The 22,626-nt window shown below is 36.2% G+C and overlaps 1 protein-coding gene across 2 annotated transcripts in view; it reads right to left on the reverse strand.

The window, feature by feature from the left end:
• Positions 1–806: 806 nt before the first annotated feature.
• BMT2 (base methyltransferase of 25S rRNA 2 homolog) overlaps positions 807–22,626 on the reverse strand; it is a 35,968-nt gene continuing 14,148 nt past the window's right edge. For both annotated transcript variants that reach the window (XM_067314877.1, XM_067314884.1), the window contains 3 exons: positions 14,530–14,703; positions 7,272–7,386; positions 807–3,921 (listed from right to left, as the gene is read on the reverse strand). In XM_067314877.1, coding sequence (XP_067170978.1) covers positions 3,292–3,921; positions 7,272–7,386; positions 14,530–14,703 — 919 coding nt within the window. In that variant the 3' untranslated portion in view covers positions 807–3,291. The remainder of the gene's footprint in view (positions 3,922–7,271; positions 7,387–14,529; positions 14,704–22,626) is intronic.

The following is a 22,626-nucleotide window of genomic DNA, read 5'->3' on the forward strand; positions in this document are numbered from 1 at the left end:
AAGCAATATTAAGAACAGCTGTGAAATCATGTTTTCTGATCCTTAGTATCAAGTGAGAGACCAGAATATAACAGCTGGGATCTGCAGTGAGAGTCACTGGAGACTCACTTCAGCTCTGCTGAAATTTAATGTCCTCAGAATCTTGATGCGACCAGGAGCCCCGTGTCTGTAGTTCTTATGGCTGCTTTTCTCACTGCCTTCCCTTTCTGATACCTCTAATACTGAAATCATCACATAGAAAAATACAGCAGTGACCTCAAAGGGCAAACTTACTACAGGAGCTGCAAAGATAGATTTCAGGAAGGTAGAGGGGAAATTCAGAGTGCACGTAGTTGCATCAAGAGTGAGAAGAGAGGAACTGCATTATCGATGGTGGCATTTTAAGTAGGCAGGCAACGAAATGTGGAATTCCTCCAGTTGATCCTGTATCAAAAGCCCTTCCATAAAGCAGAGACCAAAACTGAAATGGAGAAACTGAAATTGAAGTACCAAATTAAACATCTTTACTATAATTCCATTGTTTATAAAATATACCCAAAACAAATGTTTTCTTGAAAATAAGGAAAATAGCTATGCATTGATTTTACTGGACTTCAGTGTAAACTGATCACAAGGAGAAGAAAAAAAAAAACACTCCCACCCCAAACAAACAGTTTATAAAAAGGTTTTCATATTTTTTAATAAATGTGCTTTGTTGACAAAAGGTAGTGATATAAAGACAACAGAAATGCAAATACACATTTTTTTCCTTTTCTCCTCCAACACCTTAAGGATGAGAGATCATTCTCATGTCCTGTTGAGTCATGATTTTGAAACACTTCATAATCTGCAGACATTCTTCTTGCACCAACACCAAATATTCAAAAACTCCTGATATCACCACTTTATTGTTGAGGGAAGTTTAAGTATTTCTGTAAATTCCATTTTCCTCCTCCACCACAATCCACAAACATACAAAACCCCCCCAAAGAACACACTTCAGGTATTTAGAATGAGCAGCAAGAGAACCAAGCTTTTATGAATCTCTGGTCCCTAAAGCACAAATAAAATGGTGTCACCAAGTTGCCAAATAGCTCTAAATTTTAAATGTTAATCTATTTTAAGCTATTTATGATAAATCTTGGACTGCATTGCTTATCTGTATGAATCACAAACCAAATTATATTGACCAATGCCAACATTTATGCTAGTTGGTAAATAACTTCAAAAGGAATATCAATTAAAATGTTAAGCACACTTTGAAGTATGCACAAATTAAATTTCTGTAAACAACTGAATTAATAGCACCAATAATTTAGCTTTAACATGAGCATTGCTGGAGTCAGTAGTTAACTGGGAAGAAAAAAAAAGGTTTTGTCTGACAAGCACTTTAGTGAACTTTAAGCATTAGATGCAAACACTGAGTTATAGTTTTAATTTCATTTTAAATTGATAATGTAATTCATTAGATGAATATTTTCTGTAGAAAATTAATATTAACAATCAACTATGATCTTTGTTTTTGAGTCTAATCTTAATTTTTACACATCAAAATATAATTGTTTATTTTGTATACAACTATACCATTCATATTCAATAACAAATTTGAATCAGATGTTAGGGGATACTTTAAATTTATGTGTAAGAGAAAAAGCTTATGTAAAGAATAAAGCATTGCAGTACAGTTCATGTTTTAGTGTAAATAGGACCAATACAGAATGACTTTTTCTAGCAAATAAGGTATATAAGAAAACAGGCAGATCAAACTGTGACACTTCAGTGCAAAACTCCAATAGAAGGGGTTAGTTTCATTTTTATAGTAACCACTGTAAAAGCCACAGTAAAACTGCAGTTTACTGCCATCTGTGAAACTATTCATTAGTATTTTCTACCATGTTCCTGAAGTCAGTCTGAAATCCATGATGTGGCACCTAGTTTGAATCATGTGTGATTAGGCAGCTACATACAGATTTAAAACACTAACATTCAAACCTGAAAATTCTGGCCATTCTTTCTAAATGGAGGGCAATCTAAGCTAAATTAATACTGAATCCTCTATTTCTACCTCTGAACAGAATTTCCCTTTCCCCACACAACCCCCCCCCCCATAAATTTATCACACAAGTTAAAAAAAAAACAACCCTTCATAACTGTAAAACACTTCTGCTCCAGCTTCTTACATTGCAGACCAGTTTTCAGACAGCTAGTTTTTATTTAACCCAACAGAAAATTGGAGTCCAAATAAGCAAAATAGTGTATGTTCATTTCACTCATTTAAGTGGTCCAAATACACTTGTTTGAGCACGTACGTGTATCCTTGAAAAACTTACATAATTAGGTTGCTTTTACAAAATTGGTCTGTAGTTATAATTTGGGAGGTCTACAATAAAGGACAATTAAAGAAAACAGTTGTGTTTTTTAAAAATGCATAAATAGTTTACTTTAAAACTTGACAAAAACCACCCTCTCTCCCTCAAACCCCACAGTCTGAAAAGAATACAGAACACCATCACTGGGGAAATACTGATGTATGTTAGTGCTAGTACACTCAAAACTGCAAAACCACCTTCCAGCTTTGAAGTGAAACTTAATTGTCTAGCCATACCATACTCCTCTGTGGGGGGTAACCTCCTCACCATCCTCCTGTCTACCTGCAATTCATGCAAATGAAGTTACACAGCACAAATAACTATGGATGAATATATTCCAATGTTTTGGTGTTATATCGATTTGGTGTTACCTCAAGAGGGCTGCAGTGAAAGTAAAATCAAATGCGCAAGCATTATAGTTTCTCCAGCCCAGACTTAACCAGAGTGAAACAAGTTTTGGAAAAAAGTTTTGTTCCATAATTAAGAAGGGACATGTGTGACCAAGTGTCTTAAACTATCTGCACATTTAAAGTGCAAATTATTTCTTCCTACATAAACTTCTCAGAAGCCCACCAACTCCAGTGCCTTAAGCTCAACAACATTAACAGTTAAAATATTGAAACAACATTTAGCAAATTAAATAGAATTCACACTTCACAGCACTAAAGAAAAGAATGGTACCTTTCTGGAAAAAAAATTAGTGATATAAATTGTAAAGAAAGTAACAGTAATTTATGCCATGACATGAGTCATTTGCATAAAACTTGTATTTTTCACTTTCATACAAGAATAAATTTTAAAATTCAAAAGTAGAAAAAAATAGCAAACTCTGTAAACCTTTGCATCTTCTTTATGCAAACCATTTTTGTGTGTTGAGCCCGTGTTAGTATAGCAAAATTAGTTAAGCAAGAGGTTTGACTTAAAGGGCATTTCAACTACTACATTAACTTAGAAGCAATATAGGATCTTCTAGCTCATAAAAAGGAATTGAACTAGATTGGCTTTCTCCAGAGTCTGAGTCGTACGGAGCATCAGGTAGCTCCATAAAGCCGTAAGCTAGCTGTTCATCTTCTGTATCTGATCGAACATAGCAGGAAGTGTTGGAATACTCCTCTTCTTCTACACTGTTGAAATCCTGTGGAATATACAACATTCCTGGGTAGTTCCTGCTAACTAAGTCACTTGTTGTTTGCAGGGAAGTTTTCCTAAATGCCATCAGATGCATGTGAGAAAACTTGGAATACTTGAAGCGTTTAAAACCCAAGGATTCTATGGCAATTTTCCAGCTTTTCATCATCACTGCACGGCGATTCTGATGGGATGAGTCAGGGGTGATTACAAGCAATAAGCCATTTAATACGAGAAGTTCATGTGCCTTCTTGCAGCATATCCATCGTTGATAGGGTGATGGGAAGTAAGAAAGGAGGAGTGAAAAAACGACAACATGGAACAGCTCTCCAGGTAGAGAATCAATGGGATTTTTCAGTTGCTTAAGAAAGGCATCTATAGCATCTTGTGCCAGTTGCAGAGGTTGCTGAATTTGAAGATTTAAGAAGTCACATTTGTACACGCTCTAGTGGAAAAAGAAATAGAAAAAGCCAAACAAATATCAAGATTAGTTTAAAGAAGAATTCACAATTCAAACCCACAGGATAATCATGAACAGACCTCTTCATTCCCTTGAGGATATTTCAAGTCTGCTAAATATGCCTCTTGCTAGTAAATCAAACAATCTAAAATACTGATTTAAAAATAGTGTGTAATGCTAGCTTTCACAGTTGCAAAGAAAATTTTTAGATGTGGAACAATTTATTGGAGATTTGATAGCTATATGAACTGTTCATTTTTTAAAAAAGAAAATGGCAGATTAGCCCTAACAAAATGTTTCTAGTGTCAAATCAACTATTTTGCTATTGATTAAAAAAACAAAAACAAAAAACACAGACAGGCCTGAATTGCTTTTGTTTCTCCAGGTGCTGGAAGCTAAAACCATCCCATATTAACTACCAAATTTCCCTGTCTTCCCAGTATACTATACCTTGTCAACACAGTTGCATATTAAAATGTGGCAACAGCATGAAACAATGTAATTCTTAAAAAAAAAAAAAAGTCTAGACTGTTTTTCATAAACCGGATATCAGTGATTAGAAAATAAATTTGATACCTAAACACCTCCACACATTTTTTAAGGAGTCAGGGAAATTCAATACTTTGGTCACTTGGAAAAAGGCGACATTACTTAGTGGTGCAGAAACATGAAGAAGCTATGGCAAGACAAGCTATGTTAGAAGTTACAGTATGGTTGCTGCTTTGCAGTAAGGACACTCACTGTTACACTTTGCATTTACAGCAAAGCTAAAACATGCACTTTTAGGCCACTACCACAGAAAGATAAAAGCTTTAAATTCATCAGCTGATCATTTGTGTGCCCAAGCCATCAAAGACAGGAAATGACACAACAATATAACATACAAAAGAATAAGTTCATAACATCCTCAATCATAGAAAATTCTCAAAAATATAATCTAACAGTAATATTATGCTATTCACTTTGACAGTTCATATTCACCCACACCTCAGACTGACTTCTCTCATGAAAAAAGGTATTTTTTAAGAGACAAGGTTTCAACACAATAGCAGCAAAAAATGATCCTAATGACTACAGAATGTGCAGTGAATGACAGTCTTCTAAAAAATTAAGTGAAAATGAAAGCAGAAACAAAATATTCTGTGGAGCACATCTGAAAGGTAAAGTTAAGTATGGTGCATTTTCATACCACAAAAATATTTTACAAAACAATAATCAAAAAAGTAATACCATTGTAAAGGTATTCATAAACCAATTCATATACACAACTATTTGGAAGTAGAAGAAAACATTATTTCTGTTCATATAAAATCATTTTATCTTCAGAGAATATGCAGTAAATTAGAAAAATTAATCAGTGTCCCAAAAATCTGTGATTTATTTTTCACTAGCTTTAGTCTTGGTCATTGGTATGCAAAAATCAAGAAAGAGTTGCATTATGTGGCTATGATCAAGAAATTTTATTTGCAATCGCTATACCTGCTGGGCTACATTCTGCTTCCTTGTAATATTTAGCATAGGAAATTAACAGTCGTAACTTCATGATGTCTACTAATAAGTTTTAAAGAAAGAAGTGCTTTGAAATATAATTTTTCAGGGTAACATGATAAGTGTTGCTTCTAAGTGAAGTTAAGTTAGATGTTGCACATATACACTTGAGAAATAGCTATTTAGACTGCAAATCTCTCAGTAGTGGAAAAATACTCATAAAACAGGCAAGAATAATTTTAAAAATAATTTCATGACTACAGGATGTTCAAGTGGAATTTGAATAGTGCAAGGCAGTTTTAGGAGAAGATCACTGCCATACTGCTAAATTCTACTCTAGACATACAAGTCTTCAACTGTCATTCTTAACACTCTTCTAGAAACTGAAACAGCAAGCAGTCAGATTTCAGTGCATCCACTGACATCAAAGAACTCAATCCTACCTGTAATTTCTTTATTTTTAATTTCAGTATCCTTCCAGCCCTTTTTTGCCTCATACCATATTTATAACAATAAAACATCTGCATATTCAGCATGTTTCCCAGCAATATAAAATTGTATTTGAACTTAATTATTCCTCTTCTGAAAGTGGAGATTTTCCCTTGCTTCCAATTTTGCTTTTTTTTTTTTAATGTAGATAAATCAAGCTATGTTAAGAAAGTAACCACTACTAATTATATTCTGAAAGATCTGTGTTACAAGCAGAGCTTTTGAAGGAACGGCCAACAAAAACACGAGGTCAAGAAGTTTTGCTTTCCCCAGTCTCTCTCCCTTCCTCCTATTCACAGTTCTGCGTACTTCCCTCAGTGTACTTTACACTAAGACACTGAAAATGGTCATTGAACAATGCCTAGCTAAATGGAATACCAATCTTTTCTTGATGCAGCTTTTCATTCCTCAAAACACAAAACCAAAACTTATTTCCATATTCATACATCTACAGTTTAAGTTTTCTCTATATGAAACATACAAATTCTAAACACTTAAGACATTTATTCTCTTACACTAATAAGAGATTTCCTCTAATTTTCCTCTAATAGTTTTTCCCTCAGTTTTACATCTTCCTTATTCCTCAAATTAGATTTTTGGTTTTTTGAAAGATACATGTCCCTTTCTGTATCTTTATCTGCATCCTGCTTTGCCATTTTGCTATGTTAACAAATACTATTAGGACTCACAAAAGTCATGTTAAGAGGGAAAGACAAAAGGAACACATCATGACTGCAGCAGAATTAATGCATTTCAGAACCTTATTACATAGAGCAAATGCAACAATTTACTCCAAACATAGTACTTACAATAAAGAGCATCCTAAGCTGATACATTTGCCCTCAGGACTGAGAAAGTTCAATAATATTTGTAGCAATAAACTGAAAGGCCCCACTATAGCACACTTATTAACACCCTTCCCCCTCAAACCCATCCCCAAGTACAGTCACTGATCATTTCTTTCTGCCAGCAAATGCAGCCTCTGAGAGAAACCCTTCATGCCTAAGCAAAAATCTACCTAAATTTTATTTAGGCCTTTTAAGATGCAAGGACTTATGTGAAATGCCATTAAAAGATGGCTACAAACACTTTCCAATTTTAAGATCCACCACAACGTTATAAAGGTATAACTCATAAAAAAATATAGATCTTTTAAAACAAAACAATTAGCGTTCTCTATTAATAAATCCTGGAACTTGTTCATGCGAATGGACATGGTATGAAGACCACAGCTCACTCAAAGCAAAAGATATTTAGGATATATATTTAAGTATTAAACATACATTTTTAAAACCTTTTGAAGTATTCTAAAATATCTGAGAATGAAATAAAATATCAATTCAGCAAATATTACACACCTCAACAGCTGGAACAATATCTATGCCAACTGTCAGAAATTCTTCAAACTTCAGAAATGGATTAAAGCAGCTACCAACATCAAGTAATCTGATCTTTCCCAAGGAGTGGAGCAATCTAAAAAGCAAGAAGAGTTCAGTTTTATCAAATGTTATTTGTTGAAGCTATATTCTGAATTACAATTTCAGATAACTAACACAGGAAACTTCTTGTAGTGTTCTACAATAGTGACTAATAGAAATGAACGCATTGCTTGAATTGCTGACGTGCCTACGAAAATCAAGTCCCATCAGTAAAGCAGATGGTCCTCAGGCTGAAGATCCTGAGCTATTAATATTGTAATAGTAATAACTTGTGCAACTTGTAGTAACAAACTAAAAGGCAATTTGAGTGTCTGCTACTCAGGCTGATCAGAGTTTACCTTGTCTTTCCCTATTTAATCTCTTTGTGGTATTTACCAGCATGTCTTAAATCACACAAAGTTACTTTTATTACAATTTCAGGAGTTCAAAAGACAAACTGACAACACTACCAATTTGTCAGTCCCATTTTAAAGGGCATCTGAAGTCAAGCATTACAATCTGATTTAACAAAGACAGAGGATGCACAATGGTATTCTCAAATAAACCAAAAAAGAAAATATTTAATGATTCCCTGCAAAATATTTTTTATTATCTAAACATCCCAACATTTAAACGTAAGACCCATGTTAAACAACTTTGCTGAAAACAGATGACTGCTTGAGGTTCTCTCCATTTCTATTTTCAATGGATACTGCAAAAAAAGTTAGACTGATCCATAGAGAGTCAAAAACTTCAAGACTGGCTGCTCAAATTTAGGTATATTATTCTAAACATCTTGATGAATTGAAGGATTTCCTCAAACCTACTTGGAAATATCTGTTCAATGCCACATAATCAGTTTTACTTTTGGGGTATCAGAAATTTTTAAAATGAGAAATAGTAAAAATAGCCATTTCACATGACTTATGAACAGCTAATCAGAATTCTTCCAAACTGACTCAAAGATGAAGATTCATCCTATAAGAATTCTGGAGAACATTTTTGGAAATCAAAAATCTATTTCCCTATCTACAACTATCTACAAATCTACTATTCAAGGGGGAAGTTACAGATAAAATGGCCAATGGCTGTAATACTAAATACTTAATTATGTTAAAAATAGTGAAGGGTAATGATAAAAAAAAAAAAAAAAAGGGAAGAATTAACATAGGAAATCATGACTTACTGCTCAGACCAATAGAAAAAGATTGAGATGCTTAGGACATTTTTGTATTTTAGTTTCGTAATGCTGCAGAGAGATGCACATATAGCCTCCCAAAACATCATGGAAGATGAAAAAAAACACAATGAAAACTGGCCCACTGCCATCTCAGCCAAATTCCAAAACTTCCTGGGGTAAAAAAACCTGGAAGGTGGGAGGTCAGAAAGAAGACAGCAGACTGAGGATAAGAAGAAATGACATTCTTAAACTGTCTGGTGGAAGCTCCCATTATAAGAAGCAAAAGATATGCCAGTGGCTGGCAGAAGAGGTTTTCCTTTTCTTTGGAAGCTCTGACATTTGTGACCAACTACAAAACCAATCTAAAATGCCTTCATAAAGTTACAGACATCACTGTTCTCTTGAGTTAAATACATAGTTGTCAAAAACAAAACAAACAAACAAAAAAACCCCCAAACCCGCAAAAAACCCTGACAACTTTTTAAGAAGATAGTGACTTTCATCTTGCTTCTGAAAATGTTCTTACCTTCAAAGGCATAGTCCTTGACCAATACCTAGAGGAACATTTGTGGTCTTCAAGTTTGCAACCAAAGGCAATTTCTTCATGACTAGTGCAGTTGCCACTGTATATGATGTAGCACCAGATAAGATCAATGCACCTGTACAGAAGCACTTACAGTCACCTATCCCATTGCCATTAAGTTTTGCCTCCTCCTGGCACTTCTTTGACAGTTTGTCTAAACTGATATGCTGTCCCTCTCAGAAGAATTAGAATTTGAATGCTGCGCTCAGTTAACACTGACATCAGAAACTTAGCTTTGGAATACACCTTACAATCGACAACATTTTTTTTGATTTCATACCCTCCTTTCAGTCTGCACTTAAGACCCTCCCGTTTGTTCTTCCTTGAAATTGCAACAGACCAGTAAGTGTTGGAGTTAAGTAATTCTGGTTAATTCAAGCCCACTAGCAGACACCTACCTACATCTACCTATTCTTTAAAACACAACTTGGATGAGTGCATCCATGCATAAAAATATATATATATATATATATATATATATATATATACAGCATAGTCAGCAATAACAGGTTGGGCCAGCAGTGCCCAAGAGTTTGAGCTCTTTCTCTTGGATCAGTTGCAGGGTGGCATGAAAAATTTCCATCACGTTTGGTAAAATTCTAGAATACCTAAAATCCATTAATGGAAGCCAGCGAAGGTGAATTCACAGCTCTGTCAGGGAGGAGAGCGATAACTTTCTAGCAAGAAAATGTTGTTCCTTTTTGCTTCAAACGTCTGTCTCCAAACACAACTGGCTCCTCTAAAATAGCATTTGTCATCTTTCTCGGAAATATTCAGCCCTGGAAACACAGATGACTGAAAAAAATTCCAGAAATATATCTACACAGCCAGTGGAGTCCAACAAAACCATGGTTGTAGCGATAGCAACAATAAAGTAGTAAGAACACAGAAGACAGCAGACAATTTCTTTAAGAAGCAATAAGGAGATCCCAGATCTCCAGGCTTCTCCCCAAAGCTCCTCCTTACCTCCCACTGATCTACCATGGAGAGGATGTTGCAGAGGATGTTGCAGAAGCATGAGAACCACCCTTGTATTCAGCAAAATAATAATGCCAAGTTTAAGAATTTTGCTTCTACATGGAATATAAGATATCCATGGGATATTTCTGCCAAACTGTGAGCAACACCAAGGCTAATGGTTCAGCAATTACCTCTAATTCTCAGTTAAAACTGCACAAAGCACCAGAGTTCTCAGTAGGTTGGTCAGAACTGAGTGAGATTTCAGAATGAAGGCGACAGTGAATTTCTTCCCAGCTTGGATGCCAAATCTCAATGCATCCTGTACAACAGGAATTTGAATTATATAGTACCATATGGATGCTAATGACCATAAATTACAAATATGGGCCAAAGTCCTGTCTCTTTCTATGCAGGGTTGGTATAGGGCTTCTCAGAACAGCACTCCTTGTCTAGCAATTGCAGATACTAATGGCAGACAAATGGAGCCAACAAATGAATGGAGCCATTGAAAAGATGATGCAGAAACTAAAAGCAAAAGTCACTGTTCACTTTATTCTTTTTCACTCAAACAGAAACACCTATGTCTGTATGTATGCTTGCCTCCTATAGAGGAGTCCAATAGTGATAGCAAAAGAATGGAAAATGCATGGGGCCAGAGAAAACAAAACATGCAGGAATTGGACTCCATAGCCTAGTGCAGAAAAAACTTCCCATAGAGAAAAGAGGCAGCTTCTTAGAGATCATTAAAAATTCAGTTTAAAGGGTTAGATGAAATACCTGAACAGGCTAAAAGTAAATAACGCAAACCAGAACCCTCTCATCTTTAGGAGAGCCCACTTCACTTGCAGAACAGTCAAACTCCTAGAGATGTGTTCCATCTTCTCCCTGGGTGAAGGCACCCTTAAAACTACTTGTGACGGCATTATGGCACACTTCTGGAAAGCTGCAGCTTTGGATTCCAAGCTGAACAGAAGCCCAAAATCAGCTCTTCTATACTAACAGGCAACAGATCGAAGGCATTTGATATAAGGCAAAGAGAGGCTTCCTCTTCTCACTCTGACAGCTGCATCACCTCAAAGGCGTTTGGCAGTCTGAATGCACTGCAAATGAACTTTGAAGCTTTATAAGTAGCAGTAATTCAGATGCTCACTTGTGTCTAGACTTTCCTGCCAGCCGTCAGCATTTGCTGCCTCTCATAGCACAGGTGTAATGAATTGCTTAATAGCAGTTCTCAGGCTGCCAGGTATCAATGTAAATAGATAGATAAACAGAGCAGAGTTATGTGACCAAAAGTAAAGTCACTTTTTATCTCTGACATTAATTCAAGTCCTGATCTCCTAGTTTCCAGTTTTATACTTCAATTATTATTCATCCAATATATATTTTGATTGTTTTTCCTCCCTTAAAAAAAGATATTGTTTTCTAGAGTATTCATACATACTAAGATCTTACAAATGCTTTAATATAAGAGTAACCCAGTGGATCAAAAAATGCTAGTATGTTCTACCTGTCCTGTATGTCAATAAAAATTATTCCAAAATACGGCAGCCTTCTCCTGTGCAACTTTCTGCACTATCAAGTCCATTAAAATAGTGGAATGGGAACCTGAGTTGTTGAGGGTTTTGACAGGAACATGGCTCAGTCTTTTCTTTATTGTGAACTCCCCCAAAACAGAAAATTTTAAAATGAAAAACAGGTATTACTAGAATATAAATTGAAGTAGTATTTTTTTTTTTTTGAACAGGAAAAAAAAGTCAAAGCAACTAGGTCAGAAAGAACAGAAACACAAAAGGCACAACAGTGCACAGGAAGCGCTCTACACAACGTCATTACAGATGGTTCCTTGCTTGCGGGCTTGGTTTTAGACAACCAAGTGACTTTCTGAGTTGCAGTCAGCTTTGTACCTCTGGTTCCTATGATGTTTCCTTTCGTCACCTCCGAGAACATCTCTTGGCATCCCCCAGTTTCTTCACCACCACCTCTAGAACCTTTTATTCCTGAGCCAGCCCAGCTGCTTACCATGCAAAGTACAGTCTCTACAATGACTTGCTAGTAAAGGTAAGCAGAGAAAGAGCTCCTATGTAAGTGCCCTGTTTTTAACAGTATTTGAGAGGGGCTTATATATGGGAAGAACAAAATCTTTATCTTCACACTTACTTGGTAAAACAAAAAGTCACAGGCTTGGTCATGCCTACACACAAAAAAAAAAAATCCCCCAACAACCCCCCCCCCCCACACACACACCCTCTCATGTATAGTGTTACGTGAACAGAATGGAATGACAGTATCTGAACCAGGGTGGAGGGGAGCCCCTTTCTCCCCCCGCAAGATCTCACCAAGATTCAAAGACTTCACTCATTGATCAGACTAGACGTAGTGCAAAAGCATTTCAAAAGGCAGGCATGCTTTGTGCAATCCACAAACCATTTTCACTGATAAACTCTATAATTTCCTCTGTGAAATATAAAGAAAGAGCGTGAATTTTGGCTTCACTGGACAGTAATTTAACAGCTACGCCTTGTTGCTATAAGGCTTGTACAACTACTAAAAACACGACTATTGCTTGTTGTTTACTCAGTGAATCTCAGGAATCTTGCATTTGTCAGGCACATGTTTATGGATTATATATATTTTTCAGGTTTGAGAAAGAATATAAAGACTATCATCACTGGCTAAATTAACCAATATTTTTAAAGTTATGAAATAAAAACTTTATATTAACTACTTTCTATACACACTAGTTAGATCAAAAGCTAAGCCTACAGACTGCAGGCAACAAGAAGAAACTTATGTGTAGTTGTCTCTGCAGTGGCTATTATAAACTCTGCACAATGCATGAAGATGGACTATATGCAGAGAGACAGAGAGCTAATGCTGTATCATGACAAGACCTCAGACTGGAAAACAAATCAACTTGAAATAGTGTATGATTGCCAAACCTATTAAACAAATGTGTACCAATGAACTGCTATTTATATTAATGTTAAAATTATATGTTAATAAATGCTAGCCTTATTTAGATGTTCTAAGGTATTAACATGTAATCAGCATTCTGTGAGAAAGTGCCTGACAGTTCTCATTAAAAACAGGTATTCATTCTTGGGTTGATTTAGCAATATGGGTGCTAACAGGAGAGAGGAAGGAAGAAGAAAAAAGGAGAGAGAGAAAATAAGAGCCAAGCTTATTATGAGAAACTATTACCTTCATTCTGGAAGCATCTGTTGCCTTGTCATAGAAGAGCAACATACGGGGGAAAATGTTTTCATTTTGCTTGCAAATATTCAATTATGTAAGCATTTGAGATCTTTATGGCATTTGCAAGTTATTCTACAAAAACAAACTACAAAAAGATGCCACCTGATAAGGCTATAAAGACATTTGCTAATAAGCATTAGTAACATGCTTGTCACTTCCCTGATCAATACTACATCTGACAAAGTAAGTGCTGTTCACAGAAGACGAGCCACAGTAATGAGAAAATCTCTTCATAGCACAGAAACAAAATACTATTGCAGACGGTTGTAAGAGTTGGTCTATGAACAGTATAAATCAGTCATAAATGCAACATTTAACAACCACGTGCTTATGCATTCATCATTCCATTATATATGCAATGTATGAAATTCTTCCCACCGTACATGAGTATGCTACAAATGTGATCCATGATATTTAGGAAGAAAAAGAGGGTTGGATACCGTAACGAGGGAGAGGGAGAGGGAGAGGGAGAGGGAGAGGGAGAGGGAGAGGGAGAGGGAGAGGGAGAGGGAGAGGGAGAGGGAGAGGGAGAGGGAGAGGGAGAGGGAGAGGGAGAGGGAGAGGGAGAGGGAGAGGGAGAGGGAGAGGGAGAGGGAGAGGGAGAGGGAGAGGGAGAGGGAGAGGGAGAGGGAAGCAGCTACTCTTGAACACCAAAAATAAAATTCATATTTGAGCTAAGGTTCAAGACAAAATTAAAACCTTTGTTAAGGAAATACCTCGAGGATACCAAAGCCAATCATCACATCTAAAATTAATTATTATAATTCAAGATTCCCTTTGAAGTATATAGTTGGAATCAAGAGTTTCTCCGTAATTATTTATGAAAAGAAAGTTTTAAGTACTCTGATATTTGCATTTGGGCACTTAGTACTTACATAAGCAATTGACTTTTCAACAATGCTGAACAGCCATTAGATTTTAACTTAATTAACACCTCCCTTATTCCACTTCAAACTTTAATATAAATTGCATTGCATGCCAATGGCATACAAAAGTGAAACTGCTTTAACAGTTAAATGAAGATGACTAAATTGTCCTTCCCAAGCTAAGTTTTATGGCATCCACCAAAATACACTACAACATAAGTATTTCTTGAAACATGTATATATTCACATAAAAATACCCTTTCTTAACTATTAAAAATGCATCCCTAATATTGGAGGGGGGGGGAAATCTTATCACAGACAAAAAAAAAAGTCTTGAAAACTGGTAAAACTTACTCCTCCGTTACAGCTTCATGATTTGTCAGGCCAAATGTTGGTAAGGGTTCTTCAATCTTGGGAGTCTGGGAAACATTTAAGGCTGGAGAGGTCTTAGAAGCAAGAAGTGCTCTTTTTTCATCTTTCTCAAGTGCTTTTCTTTTCCCACCATTCTGAAAATATTCACGGCATACACTACAAAGAGAAAAAAAAGTTTCCCCAAAAAACAGAATGCTATTTTTGTCATTATTATAGACATGACACAAGCCAGATTTAAAAGATAAAAGTGCTGTCAGCTTTTAAACAAAATTTTACTGCACTTTACTTCAAATTTTACTTTGATAAATCAGGTTTAAGAAAGATGTGATACAACCGAAGACATGCTTGAAATCAAGAGGGTTATTTTAGTGCCAATAATTTGGCCATAAGTCACAGTTAAGTAAACAGATTCAAATGAGTTTTATCTGGACAGATTTTTAGAGCAAGACAATGGAAGTCCTGTCACAGCATTACCAGAAGGCAACTTGAGCCGTCACACGTACACCACAGGTCTCCACCAAAGGCACGCTTGCATATGTGTGCAGACAGTTATTAACTAGTTCGCCATAAATGCAGGGCCTTATGAAGCATCTATATCTTGGGAAGCATGTACAGTTGGGGGAAGAGAAACATAACCCAGGTTTATGGAGTAGTTTACACATACTGGTTTTCGATTTTAATTGAATTTGCTTGTATTTTCTTTTTTTCTTTTTCCCTTTTTTTTTTTTTTTTTTAACAACAACAGATATCTGCAGTAGCTGTACTATTGTACAGGACTAACTTCTTTTTCTTCCTTATTTTGTTAATAAAACCAGAGAAAAATAATTTGGTCATATTTGAACAGAAAGGTTAACCAGTTTAAAGGAACGAATGTTATCAAAAAGAAAGTTAAATTGCATATGCATACTTTAACCAGCAGTCAGCACTAGTGTATGAGAACCAAGCGTTACATTCCAGAGAATAACTGAATTGTTGCGTCCACAAAATAGATCTGGAATTGGAAACAATTTGTTGCTGTGAAATTAAAAAGTCTGACACCCTGTACAAAGCAGTATTTTTAATTAGATGTGCCAGCCAAGTATTTGCATGAAAAGTTTAACAAAAATAGTACTTGTTTGAATGCTGTTTTCATAACAGCAAATTTTTGTGACGCTGTCTTGAAAACTCATTCAGTTTTCCTCTGATAAAGTTGCAGAGGTTTGAAGGTTACATTCCAGAAAGGACAAATTCAAGTGTAATTTAATAAGGGCTTACATGAAACAGGATCAAGACAACATAGTATTTCATATAACTTAGATCAGGAAAGCACACAATGGTATAACACCACTTTTAAATCACCAATGGAGTCGACAATTTGAAATATAAAAGCCTTATCTAAAGAATGGTGATATTCTAGGTACCAAATATATCCAATCTCTCCTCCATAAAAGATGCACAGGGGGAAAAAAAAAAGTCAATGGAGTTAAGCTTTGTATAAAGAAACACACAACCAGCCAGGTACAAATAGAGGCCATTTTATTCCAAGCTGTCAGGAAATGACCAGCTTTCAACCATTAAACATATAACTACAGTAGCACATTATGTTCAGGTTATTAATTCTTGCTGTGAGGGAAAAAAATAAATTAGCTTGGACACATTTCTGTGCCAATGTGGTTATACGGCCTCAAGATTCAAACTGACCTGTGTCTAATAATCTCAAAGCATGAGCAAGTTTTACTTGCTCGAGCAGGACCTAGGCATCCTTGCACTTAATATAAAGTTTTAATGCAGACAGTAACCTTAGAGTAGAAGACACAGCCATATGAGAAATAAACTCAGTCAAAATATACATACACAGGCCTGAATACCAGCCCAGGCTACAATACCCTCAAATGTATACACTGCGAAGCCATATTAACTCCACTAGAGATTACTCATATGGAAAGAGTAGCTCTGCAGAGAAGGACCTGGGAGTGCTGGTGGACAACAAGTTGACCATGAGGCAGCAATGTGCCCTTGTGGCCAAGAAGGCCAATGGTATCCTGGGGTGCATTAGGCAGAGCATTGCCAGCAGGTCAAGGGAGACGATCCTTCCCCTCCACTCAGCCCTGCTGAGGCTGCATCTGAAGTACTGTGTCCAGTTCTGGTCTTTCCAGGATGAGAGACATGGAGCTACTGGAGCAAATCCAGCAAAGGGCTACTAAGACGATTAAGGGACTGGAGCATTCTCTCATATGAAGAAAGGCTGAGAGAGCTGGGACTCTTCAGCCTGGAGAAGAGAAGAGTTGGGGGGATCTTATCAGCATGTATAAATATCTGAAGGGAGGGTGTAAAGAGGAGGGGCCAGACTCTTTTCAGTGGTGCCCAGTGATAGGACAAGAGGCAACAGGCACAAACTGAAACACAGGAAGGTCCATGTGAACATATGGAAAAATTTCTTTACTGTGAGGGTGATTGAGCACTGGGAACAGGTTGCCCAGACAGACTGTGGAGTCTCCATCCTTGGAGATATTCAAAATCCATCTGGACATGGTCCTGGGCAATGTGCTCTAGGTGCTTGAGCAGGAGTGTTGGACTAGATGATCTCTAAAGGTCCCTTCCAACCTCAATCGTTCTCTGATTCTGTGAAAGACAACAATTTAACAAATAGTTGAAGTAGAAGTAGTCTGTCACTTAGCTCAGCAGAAAGAGAAAAAACAGAAGAAAACAAAACTCAGCCCCAGAACAATACCTGAATTATTTACTGGTATAGTACTTGTATTTTACACTATATGGCAATTATTTGTTCATGAGCATACAATCAATTTAGGGAGTATGTTTTTCACAGCTATTTAGTTCTGTGTGTCATTTAGTCTGAAAGAAAACATATACATATAATCTAAGAAAAATCCTTTTCCTCACTGTGTATCAGCACCTTATTACTTCTTTGATACCTTGCATAGCATCTTTATTTTTATGCTAGAAGTCTTTTTTCTCATTATATCTCTTAAAGCATTTTGAATCAGTGGCAGTTTAAATAACGTCATATAGCCATCGATACCGACGTGTAGGTCAGAACATATTAAAAAGTTCACGGCCTTGGGGATATGTATTGTTTTCTCTCCTCAACTACTGATGTTATAAACTTGTTAACTCACTAGAAGCTGGTACATTTTCTAGCTTAACTCCTAACGTGCTGCTGTATAGCAGGAGAGGAAACTTTTAAAACATGGCATCTGCTCTCTTGCCACCGTGAAGAAACCATTTCTTCCTTGTCTGTTACTATGCAAATCTCTAGTTTCTCTGTCCTTGTTCCCTATCTTGCCAACTGAATTCTCATAATTCTACATTCTTCTTAATTATCCTAACCAGAACCTTGCTTGTCTGCACGTAAGATACTACCAAAAGGCAACTATGCAGACAGACATCTACTCCTGAGTTTTCACTGGAAGACAGAGGGTTCAGAATTACAAGAAGGCTCAAGGGTGGGTAAAATTCTTCATGTTCAGATCCCAGTTTGTGTATTTCAAGGCAGTATCACAAGGAAGCTAAAAATACCAAATCCCCACATCCAAACTAAAAAAGAAAAAAAACAAATCAGTCTGGCAACATGGCACTTCATAACCACAAGGGTTCTCTCTGTTTTAGGTCTTCCCGAAGTTACAAGAACTCTGACAAAACTACTGTTTGTTGCCCTGTTGGCTCCTGTGGCCTCACAGGAGCTGTCTGCATACTCACCTCATGGAAGTGGACTAAGTCACCCTGCATTTAGCATGGAGTAAGAGTGAGCACATGGGCAGCTACCACACAGAAGCTAATCAAATTTAATCCACTCAGTACCTTACCTTATGCTAACTTGTTGATGTAGCCAACAAGTTTAACTTTACAGCTATTAAAACCTGTCATTGATCACATGTGGTTTTGAGTATGCAGTTATATGAGACTCTACATTTAACAGCTGTCTCAAGTAATGAGCAGAACACCCCTTAATTATTTACAAAGAAAAATAAAATTAAGGAATCTATTTTATAATTCTGGGAACTGACATGATTCCACTTTTAACTGACACTTAAACTTTCAGTCTTTGATGATACAACATTAGTTTTACAATTAACATACTTGTTTAGTAAGAGTTGTGCAATTTAAATGCTACCTGAGCTAAGACTTACTGCAGTTTACTTGACCTGGGAAACAAACATTTCAGTTCTAAACTATAAGTCTGCTGGCAGAAAGACAGGTGAACTGCCCAAGTCATGTCTTCGCCTAAAAAAAAAAAAAAAAAAAAAAAAAAAAAAAAAATTCTTGGCATTTCCACAGTGAAACTTGTTTTCCATACTTAAAGTCCCAAATGGTAAACAACTTGTTCAAGTTGAAAAGAATCCCCATACTTGGGCTGGACACTCCTAAAAAGTTTCAGTAAGAGTTGATATGAATACATATTCATGAGAGAAATCATTTTTTAAAACTCCCAAGCTATTGTTGAATACCAAACCATGGGTTTCTATAGACTATATATAATTAAAAAAAATTTTGGGGGGGGTGTTTCAAATCCTTGACTGTGAAAGTAACATCATAAAAACTAGTTAATCCAAAAAGTTGAAAGCTGAAAAAGAATTAGTAGCTAGTTCTTTCTGACGAGATAATAAAAACTAAATTAACATTAGTCTGGTCAACTTCTATTTCAGCAAAAAGCAATTTATGATTACTTTTACCTATGCTTAAGGGTTTCAAGTGACACAAAACCTTAAAGATACCATCATCTCACCATTCTGCCCTTAAAGGAAAATAAATATCAAGGTTGGTATAATTCTTAACTTTCCTTGTATACATTAACCATATCTAGGAGAGCAGAAGAGTTCACCTCTGTATTGGAAAATATTTTCTTATTGTCATGAGCAGGCAGCTTTAGGTTAAGAAAATTCTGTATTCAGCATATCTGACAGCACTAGGTTTCTCAATCTAAAGTACTGTAACTGTTTACTATCTTAACTATATTTTGTTAAATTTCAACTTGAGAAACCTATATATTATACATTTTCCCATTTTATTTTTCATATTTGATCTGACCTGCAGCTTTTTAGTTATATTTCTTAAAAAGAAAATATCTAAAGTCTGTCATCAGACGTTTCTCTGGTGTTGTTTCCACCCCCGGACCAGCTTCTGGATGCAGTATCCTTCGTTGCTGGAGGATTCCAAGAACTTGGAAACAGTCAGCAGTTATCATATGATCATTGTTCTAATTCTGCTCTAGCGTTCAGCAAACCGTTTACTGTTATGTCAATTTAAAGAAAAAAAAAAGACGACTGTTATACAAACATGAACAATGAACATTAAGCCCATTTTCTATTTTAAAACATTTTCCTCCTTCTCTTTACCCAAGATAAAATAAATTGCTAGGCAAACTGCATCATTAAAAAGAAAGCTGAAAAATAGTGTTGAAGGGACTACAAACATTCATTTAGTCTATCCTCCAACCCCAAACAGGATCAACTTTCCAATTCTAGCAGAAACCTGTTATTATCAAAAACCCTATAACACATGACTTAGCCAAAGCATCACCTTGGCCGCTGCATTTCAAGAAAAATGCAGCTCAACTCCAATAAGGATAAAGAAATGATCAGAGATCTTCCAGTTTTTTCCACAAAAGCCTTGGTTTTTTTTAGAATTTGGACCTGTCTAGCCAAAAGAAGAGAAGGCTAAGAGCTTACCAATGCTAAATAAAGTCAAAGGAATACTTTACATATCTTGCAGACCATTTTCTTATTTATATACTCCAGTATGGGGTCTGCCTTTATTGCAAAAGTATCCCATGACTGTTTCATATTCAGCTTGTGGTGTGCTATAAAATCCAAATGCTTTTCTACAGGCACTGACACATAACCAATATGTCTCCCTGTCTTGTACTAGTATAGCTGATAATGTTGGTATAGTTAATAACATCATTCTTAATTCTAATCCTGTTCTCAAACCTAGTGACAATTCTTTGCTGTTCTGTCTCATTTGCAAATTTAATAAACAAACTCTGTATTTTAGCAGATTGCTAATGAAAATATTGGTTAGTAACAGAAGCAGATGGATACTTACAGAGCCCTACTCAGTATATCACATTTAAGATAAGCTTTTAACATCTGTTTTCCACATATTTTTCCAAGCATTCTGTACTCACCCTACAGTAACTTCATCAAGACCATATTTCTTCAGTTCATTCATGCAACTGTCAAAAGACTTTTTAAAGTGTTATCTAGATCTGCAGGTTTTGTCATGATAGTTAGCTAGAAGTGCAGTTTTGTTTTTTGTTATTTAAAAAAAAAAAGCCAAGTCAACAAAAGTCTTAACACTGATGCAAAAGCAAGAGAAAGAAGCAAACCTGCTGGTCTAGCTTATTTTGTTCTGACTAGAATCAGAATAGGGCAGCATTCATTGTCCACACAAAGGTTCACTAGCCTACCTACGCCAGCAAAAATTAAGAGTTAGAATAATTATTGAGGCTAAACATCATCTTATCCCATACTGGTTTAAGTTTTGCACTGTAATATAAAAGAAATGAAAGAGCAACAGAAGTGTTAATTTCCAAATACAGTTTACTACTCTGTATTCAATTTTCTAAAGATACGAAAAGAAAGCAAGGGAAGGAATGTTGAGTACTGTTCGAGCTTTTTACACCACCACCCAAGGGATCACTAACCTGCATCTGGAATGGGACAAAGCTTAAGGCACTCCTCCCCACCAGCTAAAGGTTATTTGAGTTGTCCTGAAGCAATAAATAAAAGCACACTGGCCCTTCACGAGACAGTATATGGTCTTCAGCAGAGTCTATCACGCACTGCTTTCTGCCTTTTACAATTTCTAAAATCTGGATATGTGCTATTCTAAAATCAATAATTAATGAAGTAGTAAAAAGATAATTACATGTCATCTGGTTTAAAAATTAACTTCAGAGTATGGATTTTTCTAGGGTCATTAACTACATAGCTAGAAAGATTTTGAAAAGGAGGACTCTGCAGGAAAACTGTCATTCTTGATGCTAAAAACAAGTACACGTGGCTTTTCTAATGGTTATGTTGCATTTTTTAGGTGTACCTGATTTACTTTATCAGGTGCTTGGTTATAAGAGCATGTCTGGAAACACAGGAAAAACAAAGGAAAGAATGACAAATACATATTTTTTAGCTACTAGAAGAAGCACTTCTCTATTTCAGATGTCCAAGATCTTCCTTAGAAGAAAAACAAACTAACTATCCTTACTTCAGCAGGGTTACACCAGTGGTTTTCTAGTATTTTCAGCTTCCAACTAAAGTTTAATACATCAGCTACCTTCCTGCCTTCGTGGTGATGTGAGGTTGAGGCACTGAGCAAAAGCTCTCAGTGAAGACTCATGCAAGTGAAGTTCTCTTGCATGCAACTAAGCAACCAGACACAAGGAGGAGTAATGACAATGGGGACCTGCCATCCCTCTGGCACACCTCCTAGCCCTCCGAGGAGGAACAAAAAATTGCGGAACATGAATCCACTGCATCCTGGTATCTAGGTATCCAGGCCTCAGTTTAATCCAAGAGACACACAGAAGTAAAAAGTAACCTTCTTCTTCTACAGATTTTGATCTCATGACCCCTTGACTTTGCTAACTAAAAAGGTATGTGCCTTAACTGAAGTTTTATGCTAAAATAGGGCATTTTAGTGTCTCTCACCATGTGGATTCTTTTTAATATGAGTTCATGCTGCAGGGCCCAAAGAGGACACATATTTAACCATTTACTTTGTAAATCTTGTAGAAACTACAAACAACAAGCAAATGATGCACAGAGCCAAAAAGCTTCAAGATACAGGTCATCAACTGTTCCTCCCGTGCACAGAAAGAACATTTACCCTGTCCTAGCAGGACACAAGCTTCTGCACAAAATAAGGGAATACTGGTTAGCCGAAATTACTTTAAAGTAAGTTCACACAACTCTATTGAAGAAGTTATACATATTAGTTGATAGTCAAATTGTAAGAAAATATCAAGCAATGTTCCATGGGAATCTGTTCCTGGGTCTAGTACAATGAGTATTTCCACAGATTACTTGAACATTGGAACAGTGTGTCCTCCTCTTAATTGATCTGTGAATGATGCCAAGCCAG

Source organism: Apteryx mantelli, chromosome 1 (genome assembly GCF_036417845.1).
Source record: "Apteryx mantelli isolate bAptMan1 chromosome 1, bAptMan1.hap1, whole genome shotgun sequence".
Lineage (NCBI taxonomy): Eukaryota > Metazoa > Chordata > Aves > Apterygiformes > Apterygidae > Apteryx > Apteryx mantelli.